The 22,837-nt window shown below is 32.5% G+C and overlaps 1 protein-coding gene across 1 annotated transcript; it reads left to right on the top strand.

Moving 5' to 3' along the window:
* The first annotated feature begins 3,894 nt into the window (after positions 1-3,894).
* LOC128171717 (perlucin-like protein) lies at positions 3,895-18,401 on the top strand. Its single transcript, XM_052837481.1, has 6 exons — positions 3,895-4,163; positions 9,876-9,938; positions 12,519-12,572; positions 13,513-13,583; positions 15,435-15,510; positions 16,659-18,401. The coding sequence occupies exons 1-6, from the start codon at positions 4,028-4,030 to the stop codon at positions 16,886-16,888; spliced, it is 630 nt and encodes a 209-aa protein (XP_052693441.1). The 5' UTR covers positions 3,895-4,027; the 3' UTR covers positions 16,889-18,401.
* The last annotated feature ends 4,436 nt before the right edge of the window (positions 18,402-22,837 follow it).

The following is a 22,837-nucleotide window of genomic DNA, read 5'->3' as shown; positions in this document are numbered from 1 at the left end:
ATCAATAGGATAAACGTCAGCATGCTTGAATATCTTCAAATTATAATCTTGTCATCTTGAGTAACGTACATTTCATACGAAAGTAACGAACATTTCATTGACATTTTCACACCTAAAGAAATAATTAACAGCGAAATTATCTAATTTGTTAACAGAAAAATATGGCCAAAACAAGAGCCGAGATTCAAAAAAGCTACAGGGAGAGATTAAAGGCCAAAAATAATGAAGAATATCTTTAAAAAGAAAGGGAAAGAAGAAGAAAAAATTACGTGCCGTCAAGTCAAGGAGAGAACGTATAAGGCGCAATGTAAAACTGAACGAAGCTGTAAAACGTCATCGCAGAAGAAAAAAGGAAGCAATAGCAGAACTATTACAACAGAATGTCCCAGAAGTTGAAAGTACAAGTGGCGATGACAGTCTAGACACACAGACTGCTGATCCTCGATCACCTGACCATAGTAGCCCCAGACTTGTCGTTCAGATGGCATTTCCAAATAGGAGAAATGGGCCAAGAAAAAGAGTTGCAAAGGCACTTGCAAAAAAATCAAGAGAAGTATCTACATTGAAACAAGAGTTAGAAAAGCTGAAAACTAAACACAAGACGACACAGAGGCGACTTTTGCGGCTGCGTAGAAAAATTTCTTCGAGTCAACAAGGACCATCAACCCCAAGGAGTAAGACAGAGGCACAGATAAATTCTGCTAGATTAGATAAACATCAGGCAAACACGGTCAGGAAACATCTTTTATTGAGCAACGTTGTCATGGATGAAGTAAGGTCTGCAAAGGAGCAGAATAATCCTGGAAGAGCAAAGATTCTTCACAAGGTTGTAGCGGGGGCAATAGTTCGGAAATACAGATGCTCAAATTTGCTTAGTAAGTGGACAGGTCTGAGTAGAAATAAACTCAATGCTGCAGGAAAATCAAAGTCAAAGACACTACTGTGTAGTAAACAGCAGCGAATGAGAGAGGTTATGAAGTTTAAAAATAGTGTAATCAACTTCTTATCAAGAGATGATAACAGGCGTAACATGCCTGGAAAAGCAGACAAGGTCAGGACAGTTCTAAGACAAAGCGCCCAAGAGCGTGTACTGACTGATTATATGTCTAACCTTCACACAAAGTATCTGAGTGAAAATCCAACCATAAAACTTTCACTGGTGTCATTTCAGAGGATACGATCTAAACATATCTTAACCACTTCCTTCATCACTCGGGATTGCTGTCTATGTACCAAGCATCAGAATATGGCTCTTGTTCTGAAAGCAATTCGTCAGATTGGCATTGCTGTACCCCTAAACCCCGAGACCTATGTTGACGACCCTCCGATTGATCTAGTAAGAGAAGGAATTGACACGAACGAGTTTACTTTTGACGAATGGAAACGAGTAAGTGTGGAAGACAAGGGACAGACAAAGATGGTGATGCGGGTTGTCCATGTGACCAAAACAAAAGAAGAGTTTCTTGCTCACCTCGAAAAGCAAACAGCGGAATTTTCAGATCACGTTTCTAGAATGAAAGTCCAATATCAACAGATACGTTTACTAAAAGAGAAACTTCCTGTGAATAATGCAGTAATTCACATGGATTTTGCAGAAAATTACAACTGAAAGAGTGTATAGGAAATCCAGTCAGCATACTGGAATCAGACAGGCTTGACATTGCATCTCACAGTAATATACACACGCCCAACAGAGGAGTCAAAATTACAACATCAAAGTTTTGTGATTATATCTGATGACCAGAATCACAACTCCACATCTGTGGTTACTTTTATTAAAGAGATTGTGAAGGACGTTAAACTACTAGATCCAGAAATTAAATGTATCCATTACTGGACTTACAGTCCAACATCACAGTACAGGAATAAGACAATATTTCACTTAGTGGCAAATCACCAAGAAACGTTCGGAATAGATGCTAAGTGGAATTTTTTTTAAGCAGGACACGGTAAAGGTCCGTGTGATGGGCTTGGTGGATCAACCAAACGTTTAGCTGATGAGGCAGTAAAATCGGGAAAAGTCATCATCCAGGACGCAAATGATTTTTTTGTTGGACACAGTCAGCACATTGTTCCATGAAGCAGGTGAAATTTAGATTTGTTCTAAAAGAACATTGTCAACAAACAGAGAAAGAAATTGCATTATGGAATGCAAAACCTGTAAAAGGCATAATGAAAGTTCATGCAGTTGTTGGACAAGGATCAAACTCCATTCTAGTCGGAAACGTAAGCTGCTACTGCAGTGATTGTTTGGCTGGAAGCAAATGTTTATCGTGGAGAAAAGAATCAACAAAGCCGAAAGAAACTTTACCTACACCACTCTTTGACAAGGAAACTCAATTTGATATTAATCAGAATGATGTCACTGAAGGTAGACAACCAGTTGAATCTGAAACCGAAGAGCCTGCTGTGACCGTAGCAGCAACAAATTCAGTAATACAACATGACGAATTTCCATATCAGATTTCTTTTATGGAGAAGAAGAAAAAGATGTTTGCGTGGCCAAAAACCCCAGATGTTTTGTGGTGCAAAACATCCGACATTGTGTACACCATAAATGAGCCAAAACCCTCAGGAAAGTCAAAAAGATTATTTATAATCGACAATGATCTCTGGGAAAAACTTGACAATCTTTAAGTAACGGACATGTCCAAACATTGATTAAAAACAGTTTAAATATGTTACTCCGAGCTAATAATGTTTTTGTTGATGTTTAAGTTGGTATGTTTTTGTTAAATGTTTCATCATTTACACGAAACAAAAAGTTTCATAAAGAATTTAATTAAATTTAATACATTTTGTGCATTGTACAAAATGTAACGTACATTTTACAAATTGTAACGAAAATTACAACACAAGTCTAAGTTATTTTACAAACTTTTACAAAAAGATGTCTTTGTAATTAATCCGTAGTATACTACATTTTCCAAAAACAAAACACGTGCTTTAAGAAATTAAACTTATTTTAAAATTTATGTATTTAAATTTATTTCTGTTCAATATTTTGTACAGAAATGAACATAAAATCAATATATAACCATTAGTATCCATATTAATTAAAAATAGGATTAATATTAGTCACTGTATTTCTAGGATGAACATAAATACTATGCAAGATTACCTTAAAGATATGTTTTAATTTTGAAATAACAAATGTCTAATTCTGTAATGTTCGTTACCATAGAGGTACTGTTTTTAAATCTCTGTTTGAAAAGTTTATAATTGCTTTTTATTTTGTTTAAATGTTTATATGTTTTGGTGTTAGTTAAATGAATAAAATTTGAACACAAGTCTAGTTTTAGTCCGTGTCTATTAAACATGAATTAGTTTGTATGATTAGATAATATGACATGACATTTGATTTTGGTAAAAACATATTCGGGTCGTTTCTTTTAGCTGACAATAGATAGAAATTAATCGGAAGTATCAACGAAAGCCTAAACTGGTTTACAGCTATTTTATGTATTTCATATAAAAAAATATAATTTATTAGGGTCTTTTCCTTTTTATGTCTCTTTTGAGAATTTACAAACAATGGATTAGTAACGGATATTTCTTAGTACTTTAGTTACAGAAAAATGGTCAATGTTTGAAACGAGCTCACAAAAAAACGCTTTCTTTGATGTTAAAAATATTTTAGAAAAATAAACCTTACATATTATTCTTTTGAAAAAACAATATTCCATCAATGAGGACACTGTTTCATTTTTCTTCCAATACCCACTTTCATTTGCACCCATTTATTGAGTTTGAGTAATATATATATATATATATATATATATATATATATATATATATATATATATATATATATATATATATATATAATTTACTTCCTCTATGATTTTCTTAGAAATACAGCATGGAATATTTACAAGATTTAGTTGACTCAGACTGTCTTTTGTCAATGTAACACGGGATATTCACTCCCCTAAGTGATTTTATCCGTGTATACGTTTTGAATTGTGAGCTATTCTTTCAGTTACTATTTGAAATTACACAACGAAAAAACCAAAAGGAAATAAAAATGTCTGGATTATATTTGATTCAAGTGGCAATGTGCTTTTGTTTCATGGGCGGTTATTATGGGCAACCATTGTATGAAGACAGATGCAGAAACAACCTTGTCAATGGGATGGACCAACGTTTAAAGGAAGCCTACGGTAAGATTTAAACTAATAGACGTTTAAAAAATCGTTGAATCCTTATAACTAAACAGAATCCTACATATCATACTATCCTCCGCCTATCATAGAAAGACGCCTATGACATTTTTGCAGATTTTCATATTTTTGTATAATCGAGTGGAACACCAAAAAGTTGTCAAATCCAATCTGGTCTGGCTCTATGTCTGATCAAATAGATATTTTATCCATATAATGATACAAATATAACATGTATTCAGCAGAAAAATCTTGACGTCAGGTTCTCTGAAGGTAACATCATTGATTTTAAAGAAGAACGGATCAAACATGGCTGTTATCTTAGTATAATGCATGTAAACTACAACTCCCATTTATCAATGTTGATAAGTAATAAAAGGCTAATTTGTTAAGTAATATAGGTCGTCAAGTTTGAACTTGGTTCAAGTCCAATGATTTTTTTACAGGGTTATGCCTCATGAAACTATGTTCATACAATGTTTTAAGGATTTATAGCTTCTTTTCAATTTAGCATTGAAATAACTTTTATGCTAAATTTGGCATTTGAAATTTTGGTTTCATGCAGGGGCACTCGTGGCTTTTTAACACATCTAGTGAAAAGTACAATCATTGATTTGTTTCTCAACATATATGCCGCTTGTATAATTAAACAGTATGAAGCATTGCCATTAAGTGAACTGAATATTAACTTTGTGACGTTTTTAAATTTATTGCCGAGTTCTTATCTTTATTCAATTTAACCAATATATTAAAAACTAAAACAAGAATAAACACAAAAAAACAACAAAACTCTTGATTATTTATAGCAACGACATAATCGATTCAGCTATTAAACAACCCGTTATAAGTTTATGTTCTACAACTTTCAAATTGACGTTCCAGTCGGTGTTTACATCGTATGTCAACTTAAGGGATGTCTTCACCCTTATTGATATAGGTTGCTTTTGAACCAAACTAGAATTGTCGTCGATCAAAGTTGAGAAAACGTCATATAATTTGAGTTTGCCTTAACAGAGAGCATTACAAAAGTTAAGAAACTCCCTTTTATTGTTAGAAAATATGTGCATTAACATAAACAGAGCTGACTTCATAATTAAACCAATATTATAGTTAAAAAAAGAAAAAAAGAAACTACCTAGAAATCTATATCACAATTGAGAGTGTCTAAACAATTTGATTCAAGAAAATATCATATATGAAAACAAAGGGTTAAAATTCACTGTGACTTTTAAATTTCTTACGAAAACTAAAGATTGGATCAGCCCCTCTTAAATACTCAAATTGGACTTAAGCTAATTTAATGTTATTAAAACAATAGTTCCTATAAAACAATGCTGTCATATAACAGGAAGAAAAATCATCTCGATAATAAACACACCAACAGAGAATCTTGGTCAATATGTTGCCAATTCTTCACACTAATTGTACACACCACTTTAAACACTTATGTTAGGGATATCTCCGACACTCATAATAAAAATCAAGCCTTTCCGATTGCAATCTATGTCTGCGTGTCAATTATGATGGACATCCCTTTACACTTACATGCAGTTCGAAGAACTAATTACCACTGTATAAATAGCCTATGATGAGTTGGACAAGAGTGTTTATTCACTACAAGCCCATCCCACATCAGATCCGAGTGACTTACTCAAGCTAAATTTAGAAAATGTATTTGAATTAAACTCCCAAACATATACTGTATAAACAACTATAAGTTGTGCTATGTGGTCGAAGTGGTCCCCTGCTTTTGCAAAGTTCGCTTACATCAAATAACATAAACTTTTCATAAAATTTACACGAAAAAAAAAATGTTTCATACTTTTTCATGAAAACTAAAATCCAACCCATGAGTTACATGTATAATCATCAATTGCATGAATTCACTTACGAAGCAAACATTTTATTTTTCTCAACATTGTGGTATTCAAAAAATGTATGTATTGGCATTCAAACCCTTGATTTAAAAACATGAATAAAACAAGATTATCTTCTTTTTTTTAAACTTACCGTCTTTAGAGCGAACCCTAAACAGCAATTAGTCATCAAAGACAATTATTTTTTCGTATATAAATGTCATCTTCATCTACATACCGTGGCGTTTGGAACATTTTTATGTCATGTGTCTTTTAAACCTGCTTGTCCAACATTGAGAAATGCCTACCCGAGCTTGTAAGTTATTATCGACTATAGTAGGGTAAAATAGATCTTGGGAAGGATCATGGACTCGTATTATTTTTATTAATTCAAAGTTATACCGCTCCATTCAGCATTTTGGTTAACAAAGTTTTTACACTTAGTTTTTAGAAGGTGCAAATAACTTGTTGTACTTAAATAAAAATAATAAATGAAAGCAAATAATTTCAATAGATATTATAAAAAATTGCTTTCAACTAGTTTGACCTGAAAATCAAAAGGCTGAATTTCATTTATGGCAATTTGTATGGCTTTTTGGTTTTCTCACTTTTTAAGATTTAAAATCTTCAAAAATTGTTAAGTCGTACATGAAAACGATCATTAGAAATTATCTCCCTTGTGCCGAACAGTAGTGTAACCAATGAAATAATCTAAATTTTCAAATCATGTATTTTCTACCAATCACAAAGGCAGGAAGTGCACAACCCGGAGACTGTAAATTATATCAACTCTTTATTTATACCGTCTTGAAAGGAAGACGGTAGCAAGCTAATGCATACCACTACTATGAAGGAAGGAGTACTCGGAATGCATAAGTTTTTAGGGTTTCGTCTAGGGAGAGACGAGCCGCCATATGGGGAATGCGAGCGACCTTACTATATAAAAAGAAATCCCAAGGGAATATAAAACAGACCTTTACAAAAGGATTCTAAAATAGAAATGCAATCAATTCTAGCTTGAAAATTACGACAAAGACATGACTCTCGCAGCTGATAATAATACAAAGGTTAAAACCTATTCCACTAGTCTTTGTAACTAAGAATAACCCGCAAATTCGTTAACTTAAACAAAATATAATAATATATCGACAAACAAAAGGCTAAAAAAAAAATTAAAAAAAATGTATTCTCAAATTTACAAACTGTGTCACAAAAAATCAAAGGGGGGGATGCCTTACTTTCTCCCTTATTAAATATTTTACTTTTGAAGATTTGAAAATTAACTCCTGGTGATTGCAGATTTGATAATAAACGATAAGCATGATAGGATTCACGCACGATAGGATAGGATGAACGCACGATAGAACAATATATATGCACGATACGATAGGATAGGATTGTAAAGAATAACGTTGCCGGTACTGTAGGTGACGAATGGTAGGCATTCCTTTTTGAACGAGACATATGTTATTGACAATAAAATAATCCCATGGCAAGATATTAGTTTCCTTTTGTTTTGGGATACCAATGAGTAACCAATTTGTATAATGCTCGATATGAACGTGTGTTACATGTATAACATATGGTATATAATACAAGGTTTTAACGCTATACATAAATGAAGTTTTTACTCTTAAGAAAAACAAGGTATTTATACAAAAGCTTAAATTATTTTTTCTTAGAAAAAAAAGCTTAAGAACAAATTATAAGGGATATGCATGGTTCTGTGACTTGAGCTCAATGTTTCAGCAAAAAAAGATAAGATTAGTGATATTTCTGGATACTGACTCATATTCTAATATTAATATTTTTAATAAAGCATTTATAACGTATGGGTCTTTATCCAAATCTCTTAGAAAATAACATATTATGATTCTACTTAAAGAATATGTTTCATAAATTATTAGAGGTTTTAATACATCTCATTTTTTTATGTTTGTAATTGGTCCTATGTTATTTGCAATCTCAAAATAGGCCATCTTTTGTTTTAATCATTTAGTTTATCATTTTCCCCTGTCTATAAAGAAAAAAATATACTTGCAAAGTAAAACAATGAAACAGGAAGAAAACAAGGTGCACTTATAGTGTTATTTTGATATTCAAATTGCCATAAACGTTTGAACTATTGTTCATCATGTGGAAATTATAATAACAAAATGATCTTAACGACAATTTGTTAAACTGATTTTGATGTTGACTAAACATATCATGGGTTCTTTTTTTTCGATTTCCTTTTGGGCTAAATAAGGTTATAGAAATTATTTATCATATTTGAGTCTTTTGACATTTTTAACAGGACTATTAATATTGTTTTATTCAGAATGACTTGACTTTGTTCCAAATGTAACGCACTCAAAAAGTAAAAAAAAATGCCAAAGTGCGTAATTTTGCAAAGTGCGCAAAACATTCCTATAGCGTAGGTTGTTTATAGAACAGCATCTACCAATACATCAAGAATGTGTTTCTTTGTTAAAGAAAATCACGGGTAGAAAGCCATGTTTTAGCGTCCAGCTGAAATATGATTTAGTCATCCCATGGCTTCCAATGGCGCTCACATGTGAGCAGAACTATTTCTTTATTCCTATTAAGCAGTGTTTTTTAAGGACTTGTACATGAAAAAAAAAGAAATCACTCGTTGTGGCTATTTAGGTAAATCGATGGCATTTTATCCATTAACAATTGTTACCTCCATTCTTACGTCGACTCGATATATCCCAGTAAACTTGAACTAAAAGATACCACAGAGTCCGAATCATCTATTTCATACTTAGATGGTTTACTAAAGAAAGACATCAATGATAACTTAACAACAAAACTTTTTGATAAACGACATGCCTTTAATTTTTCTATCTTCATCTGTCCTCACTTATGTAGCAATATACATATACTATGTACCTTCATCACCTGCATATGGTGTTTTTGTCTGGCAAGTGATTGATAGGCTAGAGCATGCTCTATGTAAGAAGGATTTCTGAAAAGATGCAAACTACTGACAAACAAGTTAACAAAACAATATTATCAACGGTCTCGATTGAAATTATCATTCTACGATCGATACAACGACATGGTCAGCCAATACTTCAATGTACAATCTTCCGAATGCTGATTAAGGTTCTACGTAGTTATTGTTATGCCATTATTAACCACCTTCTCCGCACTATAACGTATAACCTGTTATCTACAATCACGCATTTTGATGCATATACCTTTATCCTGCAATCACCCACTTTAGTCGTTTACTCTTACGACTCCGACAACATGTAATTCATTGTTTTATTTATTATTTATTTATTTATTGATGGTATCATAATAAAGATAAATATATAAAAAAATATATCATTGGATTTCGAAATCTTTTGCAAATAATATTTTTTCTTTAATTTTTGAAATGTCCTAGTCGCCTGATTAGTTCGCTAAGTTTGGAGAAATCCGTGTCTGCTATGATCCTGTTTTGTATTTTTTTTTCTTCTTTGGACGTTTGATTTTGAATCACTGTTCGTTATCACAACAACTCATCTATAGAAATTGTAAAGAAAAATATCTTAAAACATTGAGATTTAATAGTAGAGAATTCCAACAAGACACTAAAATTCAGTATTAAGATAAAATGAACTTTTGATAGGTGACAAACTTTGCGAGTTGTGTCTCTAAATAACTACCTAAAGTGTAGTATTTGTTACCAAATGTTAACAAAAGTAAAATGTGTAAAAAAAATAGTGGATGGATTTTTTTTCTAAGCCGTACGAATTTGAAAATGTTTGTTATGTTATTTTTTTGTTTGTTTGTTTGACATGTCACTGACGTAACGCAATCAGATCAAAAGTTAGGCTTCAAATTTTACATTTATTCTTAACAGATCGGGACGTGCTATTGCAGACTCAAGTGGACAACTTAAAAAATCAACTTGATATTGTTAGAGGTATGTTTATGAATGAGATTTTATGTTAAGTTCAACAATTAAGCAAAATCGTACATATACATTTACTACCTTAACTATTTGAATTATTTAATAACACACTAGATTATTAAAGTTCATTACCCAAAGATATGATTTATAAAAAAGTCTTACAGTTATTGGGTGCTTAATTCTTATTGTTCATTTTTCTTTCTTTTTTACAAGAAAAGCTGAGCTTTGTAACATTTGCCCCTGAATTCGTCAAGATAATAATCGGTAACGTAATGACCAAATATATCATTTTGTTTTGTATAATGGATATTTTTTTAAGTGCATTTGAAGGTTGTCATAGAATTGGCGGATCAAGAGCGGGGGGGGGGGGGGGGGTTCCGGGGGTTTGAATACCCCCCCCCCCCCCCTTTCTCTTGGAAATGTGGTGTTTTTTTTACCATTAAATTTTATAATATAGACGACTATTTTCAATTCTATGTTTCACAAATATATTTAAACACAAATACTTCGAAAAATATCGTATTTATATGAATTCTGTACAAACAGATATAATATGTTAATGTGTCTATATTAAGTCGTTTCGGAATAATTAATTCATACGGATACAGTGTAGTTTAGTAAAATATAGTACGCTCCCTCAGCATCCGGTTTTCATTTGACTAAAACATGTGGATAATTGAAAAATTACGTAAAGCAATATTGGATAAAAAAACATAAATATATGTTTTCAAGACTCGGAGTTTTTGACACAAGAAATCCGTGAAAAGGTTTTACAGGATGTTAATCAAAACACAACAGTTCGAAACATTGTTGAAGATGCTCTAGCATCTACGTTAGCACTTCAAATCCCCATGATGGAAATTGCTTGTTTAACTGCGTTTCCGTCTATTTAGCAGGTAACATTTCCCTTTCAACACAGTTGCGTGTTCTTGTCGCTGCAGAATCGCTTATTAAATCTAAAAAAAAATATGCAAACCGTCCTGTGCTAGAAAACAGAGTGTCACATACAAAGATATTTACAGATCACGAGGATACGCTTTTCCCCTTTTACTTACAGGCGAAGCCAGTGACCTGTTTGACAGAACAAGAGACAGAGAGGCGGCTATCCGCTACGAGGCTCTGCTTACGTGTATCGATAAAATATAGTCGTCAATGATACATATTCTGGCCCTTTCAAACCTACTTCAATTAAATATAGAGTTTATGTATCTAAACGCAAATGAAGGACTTTGTCCTCTTTTTCATGACCGCATTTCCCCTTTCGATTCACCTTGAGTTGTTGATGCAAATTTTGGCATTATTTGGTCACGAGATGGTAATCTAGATACAAGGACTGGATTTGCATATGCACTTTACTGATGATTGTTGTGAAGTGGTTTCTTACTCTGTCCCTGGGTGTTGTAAAGATGTTTCTAAATCTGTTTCAAAATGTAAAGATATTTCTAACTCTGGCCCTGAGAGTTTTACAGATGTGCCAAACTCTGTCCCTGAGTGTTCTGAAGCATCAGTTCCGGGAAAAAAGTTAAACATTGATACATATAATATGAGTGGCAAAAGCGGGGAAAATACTGCTAACAATGCTCAGGAGCAAAAACTTTCAAAGGACTTTGGTGATGCTCAGTCATTTTTATATGACATCGGGAGATAAACTCTAGTTCATTTACTTTAACTGATCAAGAGAGGTATACATTTCTAAAACACCACTTTCGTCCTGATGAAAACTTTTCACAGTTTTGCCAGCAAACCGTTATTAAGGGGACCCTTAAAAAAGTACACGCTTACTTTCCAATATTCATGGTTGATAAAATATCCTTGGTTGGTTTACAGTCCCATTTTGGGCGGCGGACTTTGCAAATATTGCATTTATTCCCACCTCAGACAGGTCGTGGCAAATATGCAGTTCTCGTTTCAAGACCATTTGTAAACTTAACTAAAGCTGTCGGCAAAGAAGGCGTTCCTGAAAATCACGCAAATTGCGATTATCATTAAAAGTCAAAGGATCTTCTTTCGCTGCAGTTATTCAAAATCCAAAAGAAAGTGTTTGATATAGACTTTAAGAGGCCAACGGATTGATATACAAAAAATGAACACATTCTTAAAAGCATTATTAAAGTTGTCTTGTTATGTGGAAAACAAAACATCGCATTGAGAGGCACAGGGACGACAGTACTTCTACCACCGGTAGAAAGGGCAATTTCCATGCTATTTTGTCATTGCTATCTGACAGTGATTAAGTTCTAAGGCAACATCTCTTGGAGGGTCGTAAAAATGCACAATACACTTCACAAACAATTCAAAACCAATTAATATTTATCATTGGTATGTTTATCAGGAACCACCTTACAAAAATTTTAAAATCAGGGGAGGTAAATTCGTTTTATAGTGTAATTCCCGATGAAGTTACAGATTCTTCAAACAAAGAGATCCTCTCCAAGAATTTTTCTATAGCACTTTCTATATCATCTGTCTGGAACACCCCCCCCCCCCCCCCCCCCCCCCCTTATCATATTGCTGGGTCCGCCTCTGCATAGAAGTACAAAAACTGATTGCACTTAGCAACAACAATAATACTGGTTTTTTTTTTGGTTTCAGGGACAGTAGAATTTTTACAATTTCATCGTATGTGTTTAAATGAAAACGGAACATGTAAGTCTTCTATTCTGTCTTCATCAGTCTGTCTGTCTGAGATGACGGACACATATCGTTTGATATTTACGCATTCACTTTTTGAGCGATTAGCTGTTATTCCTGCATACCATCAGACTGGCTCAAAATGTCAAAGTAACGCATGAATTATTTGGGTCACTCATTTTTCTATGTACTCATACCAACAACTTTTCGTTAAAAAATCACGTGTTGTAATGAAACACGCAATTCAGACATACGAAAAAACATATTTATTTTACGAAATTACATTCATTCTTTGCGGTTTTTGAAATAATGTTTGAATAAATACCATATGTGTAAGTTTTTTATTTAGTGTTCTATCTGTGATCTATTTGTCTCTATATCTATCCCACTATCTATCCCACTATCTATCCCACCATCTATCTATCTATCTATCTATCTATCTATCTATCTATCTATCTATCTATCTATCTATCTATCTATCTATCTATCGTAATCAATACGTAAAACAATCATCATTACAGTTATCTTAAATGTAAACGTAAATGCAACTTAAATATATAGCAATATATTAATGAAATTACTGTATAACTGAAATGCACACGCTAATAACAATGATACAGGAAGAATAAGTATGAGGTTAGCCAGAGAAAATAGTTGTATCTATCAACAAGAACAAACTCAAAATTACCTTTAAATTTGTTCTTAACATATGCCTTTTCAAACGAGATCCATTTGCTCTTTCGTGTTTTATCTGAAAAGTATTCATATGCATGTATTTTGTCTGCGTAGTTCATAATATGCTACCATTTTAGGTCATCTGGTATTAATATTAGGACAAACTGAAAATGAATATTACTAAATATTTCTTTACATCTGAATTGTCTGAAGTTCATTGTTTTGCAAATACAGTTCAGATATATCGTAACCAATGTACTTTTTATCAATGTACACTCAGATTATGAGGAAAACTCCTTCAAGAATCAATATTGTTTCATAGAAACTTCTTTGACCTGGAATGATGCCAAGGTACGTTGTGTTTTATATTCAAATAACCTACCAATTTCATTTTTTTCAAATATGTATACATCATTTACACTTACTTTGAAGAAAAGCATTGCTTCAAACAAACATATTTGTCCGTGTAAAAGTAATCAAAACCACAAACACCCCTGCGAATATGTTTGGAATGTTTTCTTCGTCGTTGCTTAGTATAAAATAATGTAATAAAGTAGTAAATCCAGAGGCCCTCTAATGAAAATTGAAATGAGATTTCCTTGATATTTGTTCAATTCCTGTGAAATTTTGAGCGGAAGTAAGAGTGTTCGGATGGTATTCTCAAAAAACGGAATTATTGGTCGTGCTTCATATCATATTCTACCTTTATTTTTGTTAAAATATGAAATTTATTAAGGTATATGTCTTATGTCATCATTAAGTGGTTATTTAAATTAAAACATGATATTCATAACAGAGTTATCGTTCTTGTTCAACCATTTTACACGTGGTTGAAAATATAAACATATGGTTGCTTGATAAAATTATTACTATGTTTAATGCATTTGGTGTGCAATAATATGCTTGTTAAAAAAATTGGCGACTGTTTTGTATAATAACTTATTAATGTTACGTGCCATTTTTAGGGAACATTCTGCATAAAACAGCATAGTCTGTTTCACTTGTGAACTATATCTAGGTCAGGCACGGATCGAAAATTAATCCTTAGGCGAATTCGCTACCAAGCATGTTTAATGTTGAAACAGCAGAAAAAAAGCTATATTTTCTATTGGCATTTATTTTTAGAACTCATTTAAAAAAAACCTTCTAGATTTTATATTATTGACTACAAGTACAGTAAAACACGGTTATAGCGAACACGCTTATATTGAATTGACGCTTATAGCGAAGTGCCATTTATTCCCTGAGACTTTATTTCATGTTGTAAATTTAACGGAGATAACGAATTACACTTAAAATGAAGTATTACTGCCCGTCCCTGGGACTTCGTTATCTGCGTGTTTTACTGTACCTAGATTCTAGGAAATTAACTAAAAATACGAGCTACGATTTTTACTGCGAATCTAAAAATGTCAAATAAAACCACATGGTCTAAATTAAGATGACAATAGGATTCGCAGGGGTGCTAAGCCCGCCGTATTTTATTATTTTTTTCGCATGTTAAAGTTTTATAATTGTACTTAATCAAATGCCAGTAGTTTCCTTTTCATATCACCGATATTTGAAGCTTTTTGAAAAAGCCAAGATATTTTTGAAAAAATTGTTTTGAAGTGAAATATACTCCGTTACCAATATTCAATTTGACATCATTTTGAAGAGGAGGCAAAAGCTTGTTTAAAACTTTCTTTTCAAGGGACTGTAGGTGGCAATTTATATACATTTCGTTAGCCAATAATGATTTGTTAATAAATGTGTACATGTAGTAATGACATGGCTTTTTATTGTGTTTTCTGAAAAATCCTGATAACCTGTCAAACAAATTTATTGTTATAAAACATCATTTTATATTTAATTCCTTATATCTCTATGCACCTCTTAAATGAAGTACATGTATATATGGCAGACTAAATTTAAGATTTTTGATATAGTTTATTCTATCAGATGGCATTTTTAATTGTCACAGGATATTGATATTAAGACTAACAGTAAAACTGGAATATGTGCTAATGTTCTCACGATTTTAACTTTTTTATCTTAATTAATATAGAGAATGATTCAATTTACCCCTCTACGATATTCACGTATTACCTGTGAGAATGTAAACATAAGTGTCCTATGTTAAATGTTTAGAAATTCTCTATCGATTTATAACATATCCCTATGTTTGTGCAGATATTTGATAGATTATGTATTTTTTTACAGAAGAAATGCGAATCATTTAAGTCATATCTTCTCGAGATCAACTCGAAAGCAGAACAAAACTGGTTGAAAGATAAAGGTAAATGTGTATTATGTGTATTAACATAAATTCATAATTCTTTAAAATCATTCGTGTTTAAGAAACTCTTAAATTACATAATATTTGCCCAAACACAATTTATTTTATGCATAATGGTAAATCTTGACAATCTGTTTTACATTAGAAAATCTCACATGAGAAATGAAAAAACCGCAAAGCATTGTATTCACTGTTTTCAAACACACAGCCAACTAAGCACGCTGGACCAAAATAACTCGACACTAAAGATAAGCCAAATCACTTAGGTATCCCACTACTTAATGTTCTTGTATCAACAATTTCTTGAGAAGAATATCACTGAAATCTGTAGAAAAGCATATTTAGAAAAATCAAAGACAATGGGGGTCAGTCATTATTCTTTCAAGTTATGGCCAATTTAATTTTACCTTTTTGCACCTAAAATGCAGTTTAAGGATTTGTTGTCAGTAATTTTGATTAAGCAAATCATTTCTTCAGATATTGTATTTAATAATGCATAATGGTCTAACTGAATATTGGGATTAGAAAAAAAAATTAAAAGTTGCATAAATTCTTTTGTGATCTTTTTACTCATAGACAGTTTATATAATAGTTACAATTTGATTTGAAATGAAAATATTTTGAATATCAAAAAATTTATAAGATCATTCCTGTGTGCCTTGATATGTATTCAGGTAAAAAAGGTAAAATTTCTCGAAAGATTTGGTTTTAAGAATTTCAGACATTTTCTAGATATTTGCATGATTTTATGCTAAATGTATATCATTCAAGATTTAATTTTTGAACATGTCACAAAGAACCTATGTAATATGTTACATACCTACAAATGTTAAAAATGTGAAAAATAAAGTATAATAAAAAGAAATGTGTATTAAAAAAAATCAAAAATTGCTTGTTTCTGTCATTTTCGTCTAAAAAAAAAACCTGCGGCAAGAAAACAATTGTTACTCTAAAACTTTCTTAAAATCTAATGGTTTTCTTAATGAATGTTGTGTATTTATGAAATAATCATCTTTCTGAAATGTTTAAATAAATGCAATTATTCATTTAAAATATAATGATCATCTGCGCACCTAAATCAAAGCGTGAGATTTGAGATACCTTAGTTAAATCTCATCTTTATTATACAAAGACTCATCGATTATTAGTTTCAGGAGGCTATTGGTGGACAGGCGCCATCAAAGATAGAAATAAGAACATTTGGGTATGGGATCATTCAGACAGTGAACTGGTTTTCACGAACTGGGATTCGAAGGATTCCCAACCGAACGGCGAGAGTAAGGAAAAAGATGAAAATTGTGTTTTGTCAGAGTTCGGTTTCTGGCATGATTATCCGTGTCAAGACACATTCAACATGATTTGTGAGAGAGGAGAATAAAAAGCTCCAATGGTCTATGTCAGCAATGTCAAACTTTAACCGCCGCCTGTCCTCCCGATGATGCTACTAACGCCAATATCTGATAGATGTATTTTTATGTACATTTCTTGTGTGACCGATGTGTATATTTATTAATTGCAAATGGTTTAACATTTCAATTCCTTCTGTTGTTCTTAACTGTAATCACGCTATGAAAAAATGGTAATGATTATACATTGTTTAAAAAAGGAATTTATTAACTCTAGTTTTGATTAAAACAAAATTATAATTTTAATACTTAACGATGTACAGTGTAATAGCTCCTTACAACGTATAAAACGCATGGTTATCGCCTCGCCTTCTATGGACTTTACCGACCCACAAACTTTTGTAAAAAGTCAGTGACAAACCTAAGAAGAAATATTGTAAGGGGCCTTCATATAAAAAATACAAGATGAAAAAACTGAATTTGACCTAAGGAAAACATGGTTATCTAACGAGGAGTGGTGAATTTATTATACCGAAGGACATTCCGGTGGGGGGGGGGGGGGGGCTGGATATGCATTTAACAAGATTCTTAATGAATGCAAAGAAAGCAAATGAATCCGACACGTTAAAGTCAAGTCTAGGAAATGAGAACCGTTATTTGGCTGACAAGAAGTTGAACATTAACATCGTTACTGTCTTCCTAAAATAAGAGAGTTGAAATAATTAAATGTCTCCGGGTTGTGAACTTTCTCTTCTTTGTGATAGGTGGAAAATACATTATATGAAAAATGTATATAGGTAGAAAAATGCATTATATGAACAATTACATTTATTTCATTGGTTGAAAAACTATCCGGCGCAAGGGAGATAATTTTCTGATTTTTTTTTTACGTATTACTTAACAATCTTCGTAGATTTTAAACTTTGCATATTAGATACTGTAAAACTAACATGAGCAGAACAAGATGCTGAATGCTGTGGTATTACGTTTGATTTTATTTGAATAATACGACCCTTCCTAAGGTCTCTTTTTTCCTACTATATTCGATCTCAACTCACAAGCACGTAATATGCATTTCTCAATTTTAGGCACGCACGCTTTTCGGTTTGGTCGATTTGAAATTATTAGCATCCTCATCCCTAATATGTGCATGATAGTTTATTTGCACCCATTTATTTTACCCGGCCTAACCTTAAAAGTGCACCTTTCTCTCTTACAGCTGATGAACATGAACTATTCAAAATTGTAGATTAATAAATAACATAGGTTTCTATCAATCATTTGAAAACATGAAACCATTCGTAAATAAAATTGCCTTTTCTAATTGAATTGTCTCATATGGTTATTAGATTTACCATTACATGTTATTTACTTACATTTTTTGTCAATACTTTGTTTCAAATCAGTGTTGCACTTTTCAAATTATACTGCAAATAACAAAAAATAATTATGGGAAATCGTACAATTCAATTTACATGCATAAGGCATGTCAACAGTAATTTGATGTTTTATGAAAGGTCTACATATATTTTGCATGGATGGGTAAAATGACCAAATGAAAGTTACACATAGACATTCTACACAAACAGTACCATATGCATGCATGACCATGCATGTAGATTCCTCATTTAAAGAAAATCAGATGGAGACATGCAGTCATTTGTTTATTATTATTATTCTTTTTTATTACCAATAGTACAGCATCATAAGTATGAACCCTTGTGAGACAATTTCAAACAATGCTATGATAGTAATATACTGAGTTATAAAAAAAACAAGTAATAAGAATTAATGTGCATGAACATTTTATATCAACTAAATGAATGTGTAAGGAATATAAATGGACTGTGTTAGAATAATTTTGAACACGGTAGAAAGGTGTTATTGATCAGCTGTTCATCAATTTCCAGAAAATGAAATCAGCTGTTTATAATAATATTTTAGCCTGTACTGTACTGATTTTTGGAAAATCAAATCAGCTGTTTTCACACAGTCGTGTGCTGTTTACTGACAAATTGAAAAAAAAAAGTTGTGTAAAGCTAAGTATTGTCAGTACAAGTACTATGAACTGATTCGTATCGATTGGTTCTGATGAAAATGATCAACAATTTAACGGTCGGGCAATAAAGCAACATGTACATTGTATAGGCCTTAATGTAAACAATACAGTCTCTTCTCATGTTTTGAATGAAACAACACATTTAGTCGGTTGAAAATTCATCAACTCATCAACAATCACAAAAAATTGTTATTAAGCTATCTGGTAGATAACAAATACACTGTATATCCATTCTACTTAGCTGATAAATCATCAAAAAATCACTATCATCGTAAAATACCAGCTACACGTGTTTTCATCGTCTGACGAGCGCTTTTAGGACACAGATTCACACCCATACGACAGATGCGTTTTGAAAATTTTTCGTCTATTCTGATTATTGTAAACTTACAAGTTTAGCTTTTTTAAAAAGCTTACCGTCTTTAGAACAAATCCTAAACAGTAATTAGTTATCAAAGACAGTTTAATTCTTTTTATACCCCCGCTCCGAAGGAGAGGGGGTATACTGTTTTACCCTTGTGTGTCTGTCTGTCCGTCCGTCCGTCCGTCTGTCTGTCTGTCTGTCCGTCTGTCTGTCCGTCCGTAACAAAAATTTATGTCGCATTTATCTCAGCAACTATTTATCGCAGATGCTTGAAATTTTAACACAGTGTTTGTTAAGGCATGCCATATCGTGGGATATATTTTTGTACCAATCGGACGTCAACTTCCTGTTAAATGACGACTTTGCTTATTTTTTAACCAAAATTTTCAAACAAGTTTTCGTCAAAGATTTCTCAGCAACTGTTTATCGCAGATGCTTGAAATTTTTACACAGTATTTGTATAGGCATGCTATATCGTGGGATGTATTTTTGTACTAATCAAACGTCAACTTCCTGTTAAATGACGACTTCGTTTATTTTTAGCCAAAATTTTCAAACAAATTTTCGTCAAAGATTTCTCAGCAGCTAGTTTTCGCAGATGCTTGAAATTTTAACACACTATTTGTTTTGGCATGCCATATCGTGGGATATATTTTTGTATCTATCAGACGTCAACATCCTGTTAAATAATGACTTTGTTTATTTTTTGCCAAAATTTTCAAACAAATTTTCGTCAAAGATTTCTCAGCAGCTATTTATCGTAGATGCTTGAAATTTTTACACAGTGTTTGTTAAGGCATGCCATATTGTGGGATATATTTTTGTACCAATCGGACGTCATCTTCCTGTTAAATGAGTACTTTGTTTATTTTAGCCAAAATTTTCAAACAAATTTTCGTCAAAGATTTCTCAGCAGCTGTTTATCGCAGATGCTTGAAATTTTAACACACTATTTGTTTAGGCATGCAATATTGTTGGATATATTTCTGTACCAATCGGATGCCAGCTTTCTGTTAAATGTCGACTTTGCTTATTTTGCATATTCACATCAGAGCGGGGGTATCACTAGTGAGCATTGGCTCACAGATATCTTGTTTTATATAAATGTCACCTTACTCTACATAGCATGGCGAGTGGATTTATCCGAACATTTTTGTGTCATGTGTCGTTTAAGCCTGCCTGTCTAAAATTGAGAACTGTGTACCCGAGCTTGTAAGTTGAGATCGACTGTAGGGTGAAAAAGATCTTAGGTAGGGTCGTAGACTCGTATTATTTTGATAAAATCAAAGTTATACCACTGCATTTATCTATCTAAGGTGCAAATAACTTTACCGATATTAGGCATACCGCATCAATTTTTGTTTTTGTTTTACATTTTGGTAAAAATATTTGAATAAACAATTAATTTCAATAGATATTGTAGAATGTTACTTTCAACTAGTTCGACCTGAAAACCAAAGGCTGAATTTCATTCATAGCAATTTCTATCGCTTTTGCGTTTTCTCACTTTTTAAGATTTGAAATCTACGAAATCTGTTAAGTCGTACGTGAAAAAGATCATCAGAAAATTATCTCCCTTGCGCCGAACAGTATTTCAACCAATGAAATAATTGTAAATTTTCACATCATGTGTTTTCAACCAATCACAAAGGAAAGGAACTGCACAACCCGGAAGAAGACGGTAATAAAAAAAACACAAAATAAGAGGCGAGGCGTATATAATGACGGCAAATCCCATTATCCCTTCATTTGCATATCAAAACGACGTGTAGCCTTATCTGTCCTGCGTTCAGTAGTTTTTTGGAAATAAGGTCTTATACTGTAACAATATGTTTGAATTCCCATGGGCACCAATTGCGCCCAATGGTTAACTGACCTATTTTTGTATTCTTATGAAGCAGAATTTGTTCAAAATCGTGTACGCTAAAAAAATCGTAATATCTCAGTGAATTTGAATAAAAGCCTGCGTCATCTGTTTCATATTGGATATTTTACTGGAAAGGGGCATTGATGGTAACTTTACAACAAAACTTAATGAAAAACGTAATGACTTCAATTTTTCTACAGTTAACTTTCCTAACTTATGTAGTAATATACCTTCATTACCTGCATATGGAGTTTTTGTCTCTCAGTTAATTGACTATCAACACTCTCAATTGAAGTCAGTTTTTCGTAAGTTCTGTGGTGGTTTAAAGGATCTTGTCAGCAAATACATCTTAGACTAGGTCGCATGCTGACTAACGTTTTTCACACTTATTGTTAGATCATAATCAATCACCTCCGTAAGTTTTCCGTATTTCCCGATAACGAAAATGAACACACAGTGGGTGTGACCGTTCACCAGAGGATGCTCACTACCCCATGACACCTGGTCCTGCATCTAATTTTTAAGAGGTCCGTGGTTGTTCCTGCTCCTCTTTTGTATTTTTTTTTTGGACTTTAGAATTTTAACACTTTTATTATTAGCGCATGTTATGTTGTGCAAGAAGCACAGCATGTTATGATGAACCGTTCTGTATTTTTGCTTTCCAAGTAGCAAGAAACAATAAAACTTTATGTCTAGTAAGCGAAGTGTTCCTCCAAAAGAACTTCGAACGCATGTAAAAACAAGTATTCCTTTTAAAGGAATGATCGACTTGAAATATTATTGGTCAGCTCTGTTTATATAATATACGCAACATGTAGTGTATACGCAACATGTAGTGAACTATATATAGCACCGTTTTATTGATTTCCAAAATGACAAGGCATGAGTGAGCTTTACTTTTAGTAGGCGAATTATACTTCCGACTAATATTTCTTACGCATATATGTGAAAAAAACGTAACTTGAATCATTTTGTATGTAACTCTATAAATGTTTTATTTTCAGGGTAAACGGATAAGATTACCGTTTTAGTAATCTACGTCTAACTAAAGATTTAAATAAGGTTGTCATTGCATAGTAAATAAAATAGTGCAAGGCGCAATTCGTGCGCAATAAGTTAAATTTTCCGGATACCTCATAAGGTCACAAATGTGATCGGCCGAAGCCAATCACAAAAAGCAATACTCCAATCAATATGTAACTGTATAAATGTTTCATTTTAAGAAAAATGCATAAAAAAATTTTCTTATGTATTACGCTATTAATTAATATTCAAACTAGAGGTACTGTGATCAAGCTCACAATTGAGACCCCCCGCTAAGAAAAAAATCAAAACGCGCGTATTTTTGCTATTACGCAGTACAGTTAAGGCGGTCAATAAAAATATGGGCAAATTTTTGTAATGAAAACACGTATACTTTAGTTAAACTGGCATGTCCTTTTTAAAATCAATAACAGTCACTCAAATGCAATATATTTCTAAAATATATATATAACAGTACAATATTTTATGTTCATAGTGGTCACGTGATATGGCAGTCGCATGGTACAAGCAGATGTATTTGTGGTTTTGAGGTCATTTAAAAAATTCAATATTGCAAGGGCATAATCATGTCAAAATTCACAACTGAATTATGAAATAACTTGATGTTATATCGTAGATTTTGAAAAACGGTGCGAACTTTTTAAGAT

This window comes from Crassostrea angulata, chromosome 2, assembly GCF_025612915.1.
Source record: "Crassostrea angulata isolate pt1a10 chromosome 2, ASM2561291v2, whole genome shotgun sequence".
NCBI lineage: Eukaryota > Metazoa > Mollusca > Bivalvia > Ostreida > Ostreidae > Magallana > Magallana angulata.
The sequence above is the reverse complement of the archived record's forward strand: the minus strand, read 5'-3'. Positions and strand labels throughout refer to the sequence as shown.